The 12,457-nt window shown below is 41.4% G+C and overlaps 1 protein-coding gene across 9 annotated transcripts in view; it reads right to left on the reverse strand.

Moving 5' to 3' along the window:
* Lama3 (laminin subunit alpha 3) overlaps nt 1-12,457 on the reverse strand; it is a 240,987-nt gene that overhangs the window by 62,101 nt on the left and 166,429 nt on the right. For 6 of the 9 annotated variants that reach the window (XR_013429632.1, XR_013429633.1, XM_078030246.1 and 3 more), the window contains 3 exons: nt 10,308-10,538; nt 6,042-6,155; nt 1,921-2,030 (listed from right to left, as the gene is read on the reverse strand). Coding sequence is in view for 6 of the 9 variants with exons in the window: in XM_078030246.1 (XP_077886372.1) it covers nt 1,921-2,030; nt 6,042-6,155; nt 10,308-10,538 (455 nt within the window). In the remaining 3 variants the exon portion in view is untranslated. Of the gene's footprint in view, nt 1-1,526; nt 1,659-1,920; nt 2,031-6,041; nt 6,156-8,962; nt 9,237-10,307; nt 10,539-12,457 lie in introns of those variants that run through there. The other 3 variants (XM_078030249.1, XM_078030250.1, XM_078030251.1) reach the window with 3 other exon arrangements.

Consider the following 12,457-nt stretch of genomic DNA (forward strand, 5'->3'; position numbering starts at 1 on the left):
ACCTCTACAGGGACAGTTCAGAGTTTTTAAACAGTATTGCTGTTGCCAGAAGGAGAATTCCATGAAAACATAGCTTTACTGATAAACCCAAGGAACTACATGTTACTCCAACTCCGACAGAGAAAGAAGCTGACCTTTATGGGAAAAACATGCTTTGCAACCAAAAATGAAAAGGTTTCCCCAAACAGCTGGTGCAAGCTTGCCACTTTATACTCCTGCCAGCTTCTGTTCAAGCAAGTCTGGGCAAGCGTAGTGACAGATCCCTGTACAAATAAACCTGCAGGACTGGGCAGGCTGAAAAGGTATCAAATACATAGATAGCAAAGCAGAGTGAACATTGCAAAGAAAAATAGATCTCCAGAAATACACACTTGGCCACGTGACTTCTAGAGATGTGAAGTCTTGGCCAATTTGTCTGATATCAATCCACTTTATGGCTCCTTATTTCTGAGCCTGTGGACTCTGGGTTACTTTACCAGTTTCTTGATTTTCAAACTGACTTTTGCTTTGCTTCCTTGTCTGTTATGTTCTTCTTTGCTTGGACCCCAGGGTGAACACAGGAGGAGCAAGAAGATGACCAAGTGCCAAACCCAAGCAGAACATGGATAACCATAAAAAGAAAATGGTGTCTCTACCTACATAGATTGTTGGCCTCCTGAATGACACTCAGATCCTCACTCAGGGGGTCAGAACTGTCCCAAGTCTTCTATCACACTAATGATAAAACCTAGATGTTGGCTGGAGCCTGCCAGGTTCAACAGGACCTGAGACCCAGCTGACCCTCCAGCCTCATATCCAGCCCTCTTGGAACTGAGAGAAAACCTAATTAAACCCTCCAGCTCCACTTACTTTTAGTTAATTCCTTTCAGCTCACTTTTAAAACCACTCATCTGGAGGTCACGCAGCTGAGCAATATATTATTAGTCTCCCACTAGCTCTGCTATAGATAACGCCTCTGATGGGTGGATCTTGATGATAATGGTTGCCTAGGTTACTTGCCAGGGACTGGAAGGCTGCTTTTGTTGAAACCGCCAACTCTTTACTGGGACCCGTGCAAGTGTCCTCTTTGAATGACTTCTCTGACGTCAAGGGACCAAAATACTCTACCCTCAGATCAGGCTAACACTGCCATTTTCTGAACATGTGTCCTCTGAAGAACTTCGGAGATTGATTATGCACATACAGACCACTGATTACTTTGCTTTCCCTCACCTCAATCACCTTTCCCCCTGCTGTAAATCACCCTTCTTCTTTATCCTATAAATATTCCTAAATTCTACTCTTAGGAAGATGAATTTAAGACTTGCTCTTCTGTCTCTGCACTTGACCGCCTCATGAATAAACTATTTCTTTTGCAAAACTTGTCAGTTCAGTGATTGGCATATAGTGTGATGGGCCAAAGGGCCTGATCGGATACATTCTTCTTGCACTGCATTTCTCCTCCTCCTGTCTATAAGCACAGCTTCCTAGGGGCTTCCCCTGGGGACCTCATGGCTAAGATACTACTTTGCTTACTTCACCCCATCATTCCAGTACCTGCTCAATAACTGGAAGCTTCCTTAGCGATTCCCTCCCTTGGTTTTTATTTCACTTGCTTGTTGAATGTGTTCATTTTTTAAATATAACAGCTTTATTGAGAAAAAGGTCAGGCCAAAGGGCTATCAAATGCATAGAGAACAAAGCAGAGTGAACATTTACATACCATACAATTCGCCCATGTGAGTTGCACAATTCAGTGGCCTGGGACAGTTATAGAATTGTAGAACCATCACCACAGTTAAGCTAAGGATATTTCATCGCCCCCAAAAGAAACCACAACAGTCTCTTTCCTTTCCTCCCATCTCTCCTCCTCACCCCCAATTCCAGGCAACCACTAGACCACTTCCTGTCACTAAGGTTAATTCCAAGCTTCTACAGTACCTGTTGGTATGAGGACACGGGCAGACCCTACAGGATCCATGGACAGCGTTCCCATAGTGACCCTCCTTGCAGCGTTCACAGTGATCTCCAGCCGTGTTATGCTGACAGTTCTTGGGACAGATGAACAGGACAATGAAGAGCAGCCTATTACATTTATTAGTTTTGAGGTCATTATAATCTTACATAATTATAACTTAAGTCCTCTGACTCTACAGTGATATCAGTTCTGCTAACCGAGTGTTCTTCCTATCTAATCACTGTTGGTGCCACACACACAAAAAGGTACAGGTGACTTCTATAAGTTATTTGGAGGCATGATGTAGTGGAGAGAGACCAGCTAGTTTCAAATCCTGCTCCGGTAATTTCCTTCATTTCTCTACACTTTACTGTTCTTTTTTTTTTTTAAATCAATTCCCTGATGTGTCACTAAATACAATTTTAATTCGCTTAAAATGTATAGTTAGAATAATGCCAATTTCCAAAGCTGTTGGGAGAATTAAAAAAAAAAACAAAGTGTTTGACCCTGGGGAAATGTAGATTTTCATCCCTTTTCCCTTTAGATTGCTCCTGTGAAGCTAGGTATGCAGCTTAGTGTAGGGTGTTTGCCTAGTATGCATGAGGCCCTAGGTCCAATCCCAAGCACCACAAAAGGAAGAAAGAAAATTTTAAAAAAATTTGCTTCTATGAAGATTAACTTCATTTTATTTCAAATTCACTTAACATTGATACATTGAAGAGCAATAAAATTTAAATGTTTTTAACACCTGGAATTTGTGAAAATAATAAAAAAAAGTTGCATAGGATTTGGAGGAAGCACTCAAGTCCCAAAGAAGCAAGAAATTATTTCTAAGCATTTTACTTACATAATGCAAATTCAATTAACCTCATGTCAAGGTTAATGTGTAATAAGTTGATCTGCTGTATAGTGTTGTGATAGAATTTTGCAAGTGAACTATTGACCTAAACCCTAAAGGATTGTGTGGAATTTGTTTTGTGGAATTTTTAATCCAGTGTAACTTTTGTTGGCTTTGCCCTAATAATAAAGATCTAAATGCACAAAAACATACAGGAAAATTCCCCTTGCCCTGGAAATTAGGCAATTCAGACTTTTTTGTATTAATTAAATGATCTGGATGAGTATAATTTAAAATTTTTTCTTATGTATATTTCACCTCTCTATGTCTACATGCAGAGGTAGCACTTGAGCAGGAAACTGTAATAGGTGTGAGTTTTTAAATAATATCTGAAGCTCAGCTGGGAAAACCAAAATACACACATATCATGAGAGGACTGAACTTGTTTGCAATGAGAAAGAAAGACTGCCCTGCAATCCTGAATGTCATCGTTTTGTCCAGACTTAGCAAATCCACCCTTTGTGAACCTTTGAGTAAATGAGAATTATACAAAACTGTTAGATAGGAGGAACAAGTTCTAATGTTTTCCACAAGCCTGAAGGATGACCCAGTCAACGATCCTTTATGGTATATTTCAAAACAGCTAGGAGAGAGGATTTTGAATATTCCTAACACAAGAAAATGATAAATGTTTGAGGTGTTTGATATGCTAATTACCTGATTTGGGCTTTCCATGTTGAATGCATGTATCAAATATCACATTGCCCCCCATAAGTATGTACAATTATTATGTCTTTTGAAACAAACAAAAGAATGTTAGTTTTTTGTTGTTGTTGTTGTTCTAGATGTAGAACTGTGCTATAAACACAGGAGATTAGTGTTTTAGAAAATAGGATGCTATTCACATGTTCCCATGTGATCATCACCAGAAAGCTCACCCTATCTGGAATCCTTCCTTCCTTCCCCAAATCTCACTGCAGTTTCTTCTTTCCATTGGAAGCAAATCCACCCAACTCCATAGAGAAGCACTGTCCCAGTGTCAAATGAGGACATAAATGATTGCCTTTGCCTTTTTTTTTTTTTTTTTTTTTGCTCAGCTGTCCTGACCCACTCATGAAACATAATTTTGAGCTAATTATTTACATTTCAACTCTAGTTTTTCTTTCTTTTTAATGCACATCACAATGTTAAAGAACATGCCTGGATAGATGTAGTTTAGTCCTATGCCTACTTAGCTCTAAGACAGAAAACACTGGAGAAACAAGTATTGCACTTGAGGGCATCTATATTCTGCTCAAAACACTCTGACTGCTGATCCTCCCCAGGGGTGAGGAAAAGAGGTTCCTGGAAGGGGGTCAGAGCCATGCTACTTAATGAATTCCCATAAGAATGTTTCAAATCCCCATGCTAAGAGTTGATGTTGGATTCCCTGGAAGCTGTCTTGATCAGTCCTGCAAACTTATGTGTGAATTATCCCTGATTTTAGAGATTTATTTTGAACCTTGAGAGACCAAGGTCAATTTGCAGCAGAATCAGCCTGAAAGACCTTTTAATATTGAAAGGTCCTTGGTCTCTGCACCACTGTGCCTTTGAGAATGCAAGATGCATCCTTGGCTTTCCTTGTAAAGGCATATTTTGGAGTAGAATCAGTACTTAGTACTTGCCATTGAGCAGTTCGTTGAATGCAGACAAGAGCTCCATGTGTGCATGTGTGTGTTCACATATGCATTTATGTGCATAGCATATGTACTACATGCGCACTACACAGCAAGCCTCTTGAGAGTAGGGATTGTCTCTGATGGTTTTTAACTCTGGCATTTGGCTCAGTGTCTATCACATTAGCAAATACTCAGTAAGGATTTCCTGAATGAATAGTCTTTAGGGGCCATGTGGTTATTGGAGACAAGTGAAGACAGGGTAACAAAGATAGGAAATGGAGAAAAAAATCTTATTTGATTAGAATATGAATTATGATTCTTATAGGTTCTCCTTTCATGGGGCAAATCGACTGTAGAGAAAACTCTTTATTCTTTGGCAACTTTTATAATGTGGACTTGACATCTTGCAATGGTTCGGTGATAAGATAAATATTTATTTTTAATTAAGGCATTCACTTGTGTTACACACAACCTATAGTATCCAACATAAACTGTTATAAAGGAAGGCTTAGGAGCTGGAAAACAACCTTTCTCAGTGTCTTTTCTTCTTTTTGAACTTATAAGGTTACAATCCAACACAATATTCTATCAGGCAGCCCTTCACAACCCTTTCCTGTTCTGGCCTGTCCCATCTTGCAGAGGAAGCAGCTCCCTGGGACGTGCTGAGCTGGCTCAATACAGTCTAGGAACTCTGAGCAGTGGAAACACACAGTAGTTGAATTAAAGGAAGTCTATGGCAGCAGAGGGGAGCCCTCAAATATACAGCACAACTGGGGCCCTCTGTATTCCTGGAGTAAGGATGTTCTCTCCTTCCCTTGATGGGGAAGGTCCTGGCTACTGGGCAGCAGAGCTTTGATCAAAGGGAGGAAGGAAGCAGAATAAAGAAGATTCAGCTTTAGGGTGAAAAAGGAAAAAAAAATTCCTACGAAATTAATTTTATGTAGGAGGATTTTATAAAACATTCCGAAAGAAGTTCATTTTCAGTGGATAATCAAGAGAATCTGGAGCCTTGAGAAAAGAAGTCAAATGCAGGCCCTGAGGAGGCTGAGGGGAAAGGGAAGTGAGATGGTACTTTCCCACACCCTGCACTTACCCACCGTTCCCATAAGCCCACTTTGTCTTGGCAATGGTGGAGGGTTTCTTTGACTGATTGAGAGTGAGCCATAAGCGTTCCTCAGCATTTCCTTCTCCCCTGAGTGCTTTCTTGAGTTACTGCCCACCTGACACTAGCCAGCCCTCCTCTTGCAACCTCCTTCCTCCCCAACAGAACTGGGGCTCAAGGTAACACAGCTCTGACATTATATGCTGGCAAGAGCTAAGTCCCCAGGTCCGCCTTCTAATATAATTTAATGAGGCAGAGATGTAGAAACCAAGGTGTAATGGAACCATTCAGACAGCTGTTCTCTTCTGATACTGCATGTTAAGATGAAGGAAAAAGTAAAATGAAATATACATAACTCAGCCTGACGGCGCTGGAGCCTCCTACATGGTCATAGCAACCTCTATTTAGGGTGTGGTAAGAGATGACGCTGATGTCTCAGGGCACCGTAGGAGGGAAAGAGGAGAAACAGATTGCCTGCAGATAGCATCAGACTATCAATTTACTCACAATACATATGCCGGAGCCATCCTGGCATCGATTTGAATGTCCGTTGCAATTGCAGGGAACACATCGTCCGGTAAGCGAGCCTTTGTTATCCCGATAGTATCCAGGGCTACAACCCTATTTTTCAAAAAAAAAAAAAAAAAGTGTTTAATCAATACAAAGAAAGAGAACAATTACTATCCAAAGCACATGACAATTTTAACTGAGAAGACTTCATTTCCCTTTTCTTTCCTTTAGTCAGTGTGTGCATTTCTAATTTCAACCACTAGCCTGGTCCTCCTGCTTTTTTTTTGGTCAGGTCATGTTCTTTTTCCATGCCACAGTGGGTGTGTGAGATGCATGGCAGGGAACTCAGAGAGAGGGAAGGGGTGGAAGTGGGGTCCCTCTTCTCCTGCTTCCTGTTTGGTTTTTGGGGTACTGGGATTGAACTCAAGGGCACTCAAACGCTGAGCCACATCCCCAGCCCTATTTTGTATCTTATTTAGAGACAGGGTCTCACTGATTTGCTTAGTGCCTTGCTTTTGCTGACGCTGGCTTTGAACTTGTGATCCTCCTGCCTCAGCCTCCAGAGAGCCACTTCCTGTCTGTTTTAAGGATGGGTGGAGGCATGGATGGGTAAAGGGGATCAGGACTGTGGTTCTTCTGGGTTCTTCTGGGGACGAAAGCTAAGAGTAGCTGAGCCCTCTCAAATCATGGGTTTGGGTTGATGGAAGGAGCAACAGAGAAGGAGGAAGATTGAGGTGGGGTAGAGTCTTGAATGGGGTTTGCACAATAATGGCCAAATTATTGGAATCACCTCACTGCCTCCTATTCATCTGTGGACAGCAGGGAACCCCAGGGGAGGCGAGGTGCTTGAATTCTCATACAGGACTATTCACCAATATTTGGTCCATGGTGAACACACTAAGACCCAGCCTGAGAGAGTCTCCTTGGGTTTGTTCAATATTGCTTTGATTATTTCTATCTCCAGTATATGGTCTCCTTCCTGAGTAATAATACCAGTTGTTATTTTTCACCTAAATAAAAATAATTATAGTTTTTCATGAACTGATTCTAGTTAAGAAAGCCTCCAATAAATTAAAAAAAAAAAAAAAAGCAATGATCCTGGTTGCAATTGCAGGGAATACACCATCTGGTAAGTGAGCCTTTGTTATCCTGATAGTATCCAGGGCTACAACCCTGTTTTTCAAACAAAGTGTTTAATCAATATGAAGAAAGAGGACAGTTGCTATCCAGGGCACATGCCAGTTCTAACTGGGAAGACTTCATTTCCCTTTTCATCCCTTCAGTCAGAAATCACTTAAATGTCTGTCTTTAAAGAGGATTACAGACATTCTTTTAATTTTAGCAGAGCTAATCACAAAGTCAGACATTGCCCCTAGTTTGTAACGCTGGTCTCCTATATGCCCTATCTTTAAAGCATCGGTGAAAAAAAATTAATATTTTAAAATAAAGGGGCGTCTTTCATCTAATTTTCTTTAAACAGAACTTATGTCCATCAAATTCTGAAGTCATGATCAACACAAATCTTGAAATGGATCTTTCATCTGTAACCATGAAAGTCTCTGCCTGGATAAATGGAGGAGAAGAAGAAGTCACCCCATGGACGCTCCCCAGGGTGGAACCCCACTGTTGCTGCCTAGAGTACCTCCCCACATTACCAATGACGACTGATCCATCATACACAACAAGTCAGAATTTCCAATATGATGTTCCTTTAAACTATTGGAAACTATGTTTAGGCAAAAGAACACATTGGAAAAAAGTTAGATTTCTTTGTATGCTATATGAACAGACTTGTCTAAAGGAGAATCAAAGTATGAAAGGAATGTTCTTTTGCTGAGAGCACAACGGATAAATACATCTGAACAAAATTCAGCCATCGATGGCGTGATCCTATCTACAACATGCATCTACGGTTATCACGACACATCACATTGCCTACCTAAAAAATAATTGTATTTGGTAAAGAACAAATTATTTAAATCAACAAATAGATGTGGTTAGTTTGTATCAATGTACTTGAGTAAAAGCCTTAATTAAACATGCTTTGAGAAAGGCTAATCTCTCTTGATTAAAATTAAATCACTCATCTTAATTTGCTTTTGATTAGAAGCAGAAAAACAGTCTGCAAGAGTTTTATGTCATATGACTCTTGGAGCATTACTGAAATGTCATCACGTCCCCCCTCTAGAAAACAAGCAAATTCAGATTCTACATAAAATTTAATTCAAGCATTCAGATTGTATTGGGCACTTAGCTCTAAATAAAAATAAGGGGGTTTGGTAACTAGTTAACCTTTACAAAGTGATGATTTTTCAAGATAGGTTTTCCAGTAAACTTTTATGTTGTAAATGATAAGATCGCGCCCCTACCCAGGTTCCAAGGCTGTTTTAGCAGCCATAGGATCTATTTCTGTAGGTGTACATAATATCCAGGAAGTTTAAATAAAGAGCAGAGTTTATGTATGCCTCATGCCTGGCAAATCGAAGCATGCCTGTTAGATATTATGCAAACTTTGATTAGTCTTCTTAGACATGGATTTTGCTTTTTGTCGCATTTTACTTTGTGGGTAAATTTTCCTGAAGGTAGAATTTGGAAAGCTATAGGTAATGGATTCTTTTTGTCCCGAGGCTGGAGTTTCTCCAGGGCACCAAGTTTCATAGTCCATTAACAGCCACCAGCATTCAAGCCCTTAACTATCTCAGGCATTTCCAGGTGGGCTGATGTTTATGGAGTTTGTGGTTAATTTAGCTCAGGAGAGCAATCTGTCAGGTACTGTAATAAACACTGCCTGTCAATGCAGGGGAGGCCACCAGCCCCTCCCCCAACCCACCCATTTACTTCTTAATCACCCTAACTTAAAATGTCATAAAGCTGGGAACCCCTCCCCATCCCAAATCAAAACTTAAAAGGGACATTACCTGGCTGGGTCTAAACTCCACATAACTTGTTTGCAGATGACTTTGACCTGGAGGCTGAAGAAATGCTACCCTTTGTTGCTGTGAATTATATCCCAGACACTGCCCGAGGGCTGCCCCAAAGATCCACAGCCATCCGGTGCTCCAGGCTGGCCGCCTCACTGCGGGGGGCATCCTGGTCCGGGGAGTCCTGCTGGCTGCACTGCGCACAAATCTCTACCTCTTCCTCTTATACCTGCCCTTCCTGCTCAGTGCCCAGGCCTGCCTGACTCAGGTAAGGAAGGCTGTCTGCGGCAGGGGCCCCACCTTTAAACTTCACACATGAGTCAGCCTGTGCCAGAACGCACATAACAGTCCTGCAGGGAAGCGCACCGCTCTGTAATTCCTGTGAGGTGGGGCAGGCATCACCTTCTACCCACCTCGCCCCGCAGACGGCACTAGACGATTAGAACAGCCATAAATCACAGGCTGAGTCACCGCAAAGAACACACCCTGAGCAGGAGGGTGGTAATCCAGGTTCCCCTCTTTTCCTAGGGCTATCTATTTTAATGGGGCTAGAGAAGAGATGGAGGAGAGGGCGATGAATGGAGGCGGTCTATGGGCTAAAAGTCACAAGACCAGGACAGAAAACCACAGCAGGAAGATATTTCCAAATTTAAAAAGCAGAACTCTTAGGTGCAGATCACCTTTGGGTTTTCTGCTCTCAAAGGTCCAGGAAAGAAAGTGAAGAATTTTGCCACTCACATTCGGAATATAGACTACAGAGAATGGTGAAGTTCAATGTTTCCTGCTCATTCTACTAACCTGGAGCTTTCCCTTTGGGGAAAAAGCACATTTATAGTGTGAGGTCTTAAATAATCCCATTTTGGGGGGTACATTTTAGTTACTGGAGGACAATTCGGGTTGACAGGACCTTAAAGAATGAAGACCTGCGGAGAACTAGAAAATTGGAGCAAGATGTCTTCTCAAAGAATCTGGGAAATTCTCTGGAATTTTACTCCTCCTGCAGACCAGGAGGTGATGGGAGGGAGGAAGTGAGTTAGAAAAGGGCGAAAGCACCCTGGGTCAGCTCATGGGGAGCAGAGATTCAAGTATGGGGATGCTGACCAGTGGCTCCTTCCTGCTTCTGATCTCTTCATCCTCTGGACGCCTGTGGTGTCCCATGCCTATCTTTTTCATATTTATTTCCTGGAGGTAGTCTAGGTAAGACATAAGCTCTAGAGCCCAGCAGAAGCCTGGACATTGGACAAAGTGTCTCAAACCATCCCGTGGGGTAGGACAGGAGCCCAAAATTAGCCAGCCACAGTTGCTGCCCCAGGGGAATGCTGTGGGTGGGAAATTTTCCTACCTGACATGAGTCACCCATATAGTCAGGGGGACAGGTACACATCTCCACTTCGTGTGCTCTGCGTCCACTTCCTGTGTCGGAGGCCTCCTCCAGCCCCACCTCACCCAAGGTGAGCCTCTGTGTCTCGGTGAAGTGGAGGCCCCGGATGTGCAGCCCCTGGAGTCTAGACAGGACCGTCATCAGCTCTTCCCTGGACACTGGGGCTCTGCTGCTGGCGTGTCTGAAGTTTCCCTGTAAGGGGAAAATGGAGAGGCAGGGGCTCACTTAGGCAGTCTCCCTGCCAGGGAGTTCAGAGGCAGACCCCAGATGCAAAGGAGGATATCCAGGAGGCAGATGGAAAATCCAACCAACTCAGATGGGGAAGTCCCTCCTGGGACATTTACATTCAGAAGCAGATGTCTCGGGTTACTCCCAGGAAGGGAGAGAAACACAAGATGTGGGGAAAGAAGGGTGGGGAACCGACAGCACTAAAATGATATGAAATGTCCCCGTGCTATGCTTTCTTTTAAAATGCACATTTGTCTGGGCAAATAAAAAGGGTGACTGAGAAAGATAGAGGAAAGGCAGTCATTAAATGACATAATGGTGACAGTACAATCTTGCACATACTCATTTTGTTTTTATTGTTGTAAAAACACATCACATGAAATTTATTAGCTTATCATTTCTAAGTGCACGGTGCTGTAATGTGAGCTATAAGCACAACGCCACACGATGGACCACTAGCACTTGCTCTTCTCGCAAAATGGAAACTCTAGACCCACTAAACCAGCCCCCTCTGCCCCTCCTCCAGCCCCTGGCAACCACCATTCCAAGAGTTGGAAGACTTGATAACTCCATCAGTGGAATCACATAGCAGTTGTCATTGTGTGACTGGTGTATTTCACTTAGGGCACTGTCCTCAAGGTTCACCCACGTGGGGTGTCCTCCTGTTTAAAGTGTATACTGCATTTTATTTATCTCTAGGCATCTAGGTCATTTCCATTGCTTGTGGATAATGCTGCAAGGAATGTAGGTCCCCAAATATCTCTGCAAGATCCTGTTAGCAATTCTTTCAGATATATACACTCAGAAGCAACATTGCTGAACCATGTGATAGTTCTATATAAACATTTTTAGGAACCTCCACGTTGTTTTCCACAGCAGATGCACAATTTTACATTCCTACATACAGTGCAAAAGGGTCTCAATTTCTCCATATCCTTGCCAACACTTGTTATTTATTTATTTATTTTTACTGTTGTTATTGTTTTAATAATAATCATACTAATGAGGGTGAGGTGGCGTCTCACTATGGTTTTGATTTGAATTTCTCTAATAATTAATGATGCTGAGCATCTTTTCATGCAAAAGCTTTCACTTTTGATCTTTATATTCTGTTGTCTCCTTTGAACTCAGTTTCTACATCTCTTAAATGAGGCACAATAATACCTAATATCTCAAAGCTGTCATGAACATTAAATTAAATATAATGTGTATAAAATGTTCCACACAGTGCCTAGCATTCAATCAATGGTAGCTATTATTATTAACATAAATATAATACTTAAATAATTTTAATGGATGGTTTTAACAGCTTGGGGTATAATCTGTATACAATAATATTCTCTTATTTTAGGTGTATAATTTTTAGTAAGTTCACAGAATTGTACAACCATTACTATAATGTAATTTTAGAATGTTATCATCCCCCAAAGAATCCATATGCCCATTTTTAGTTATTACCCATTCTCACCCCCTCCCAAACACTAATCTCTACCCTGTCTCTATAGATCTACCCATGCTGGAGAATTTATATAAATACCAACTTAATGTCAATAGTCCACTAAAACTTTCCTTCTATTACCTTCATTTCCTCTCTGCTCCTTTGGGTTATTATTGTCATATAAATGACATATTTATACATTATATGCCCATCAACAAACATTTATAATTATTGCTATATTCAGTTGTCTTTTAAATTAGACAGGAGAGAAAAAAATGACAAACAAGAGTTAGAAGGTCCTTTATATTTACCTCTATGGTTGATTGACTTTTAACAATGATCTAGTTCTTCATGTGGATTTTTGAGTTTCTATTTAATGTCCATTCATTTCAGTCCAAAGGAATTCCTTTGGCATCTCTTATCAGCAAAGTTGGTTAGCAATACA

Source organism: Ictidomys tridecemlineatus, chromosome 13 (genome assembly GCF_052094955.1).
Source record: "Ictidomys tridecemlineatus isolate mIctTri1 chromosome 13, mIctTri1.hap1, whole genome shotgun sequence".
Taxonomy (NCBI): domain Eukaryota; kingdom Metazoa; phylum Chordata; class Mammalia; order Rodentia; family Sciuridae; genus Ictidomys; species Ictidomys tridecemlineatus.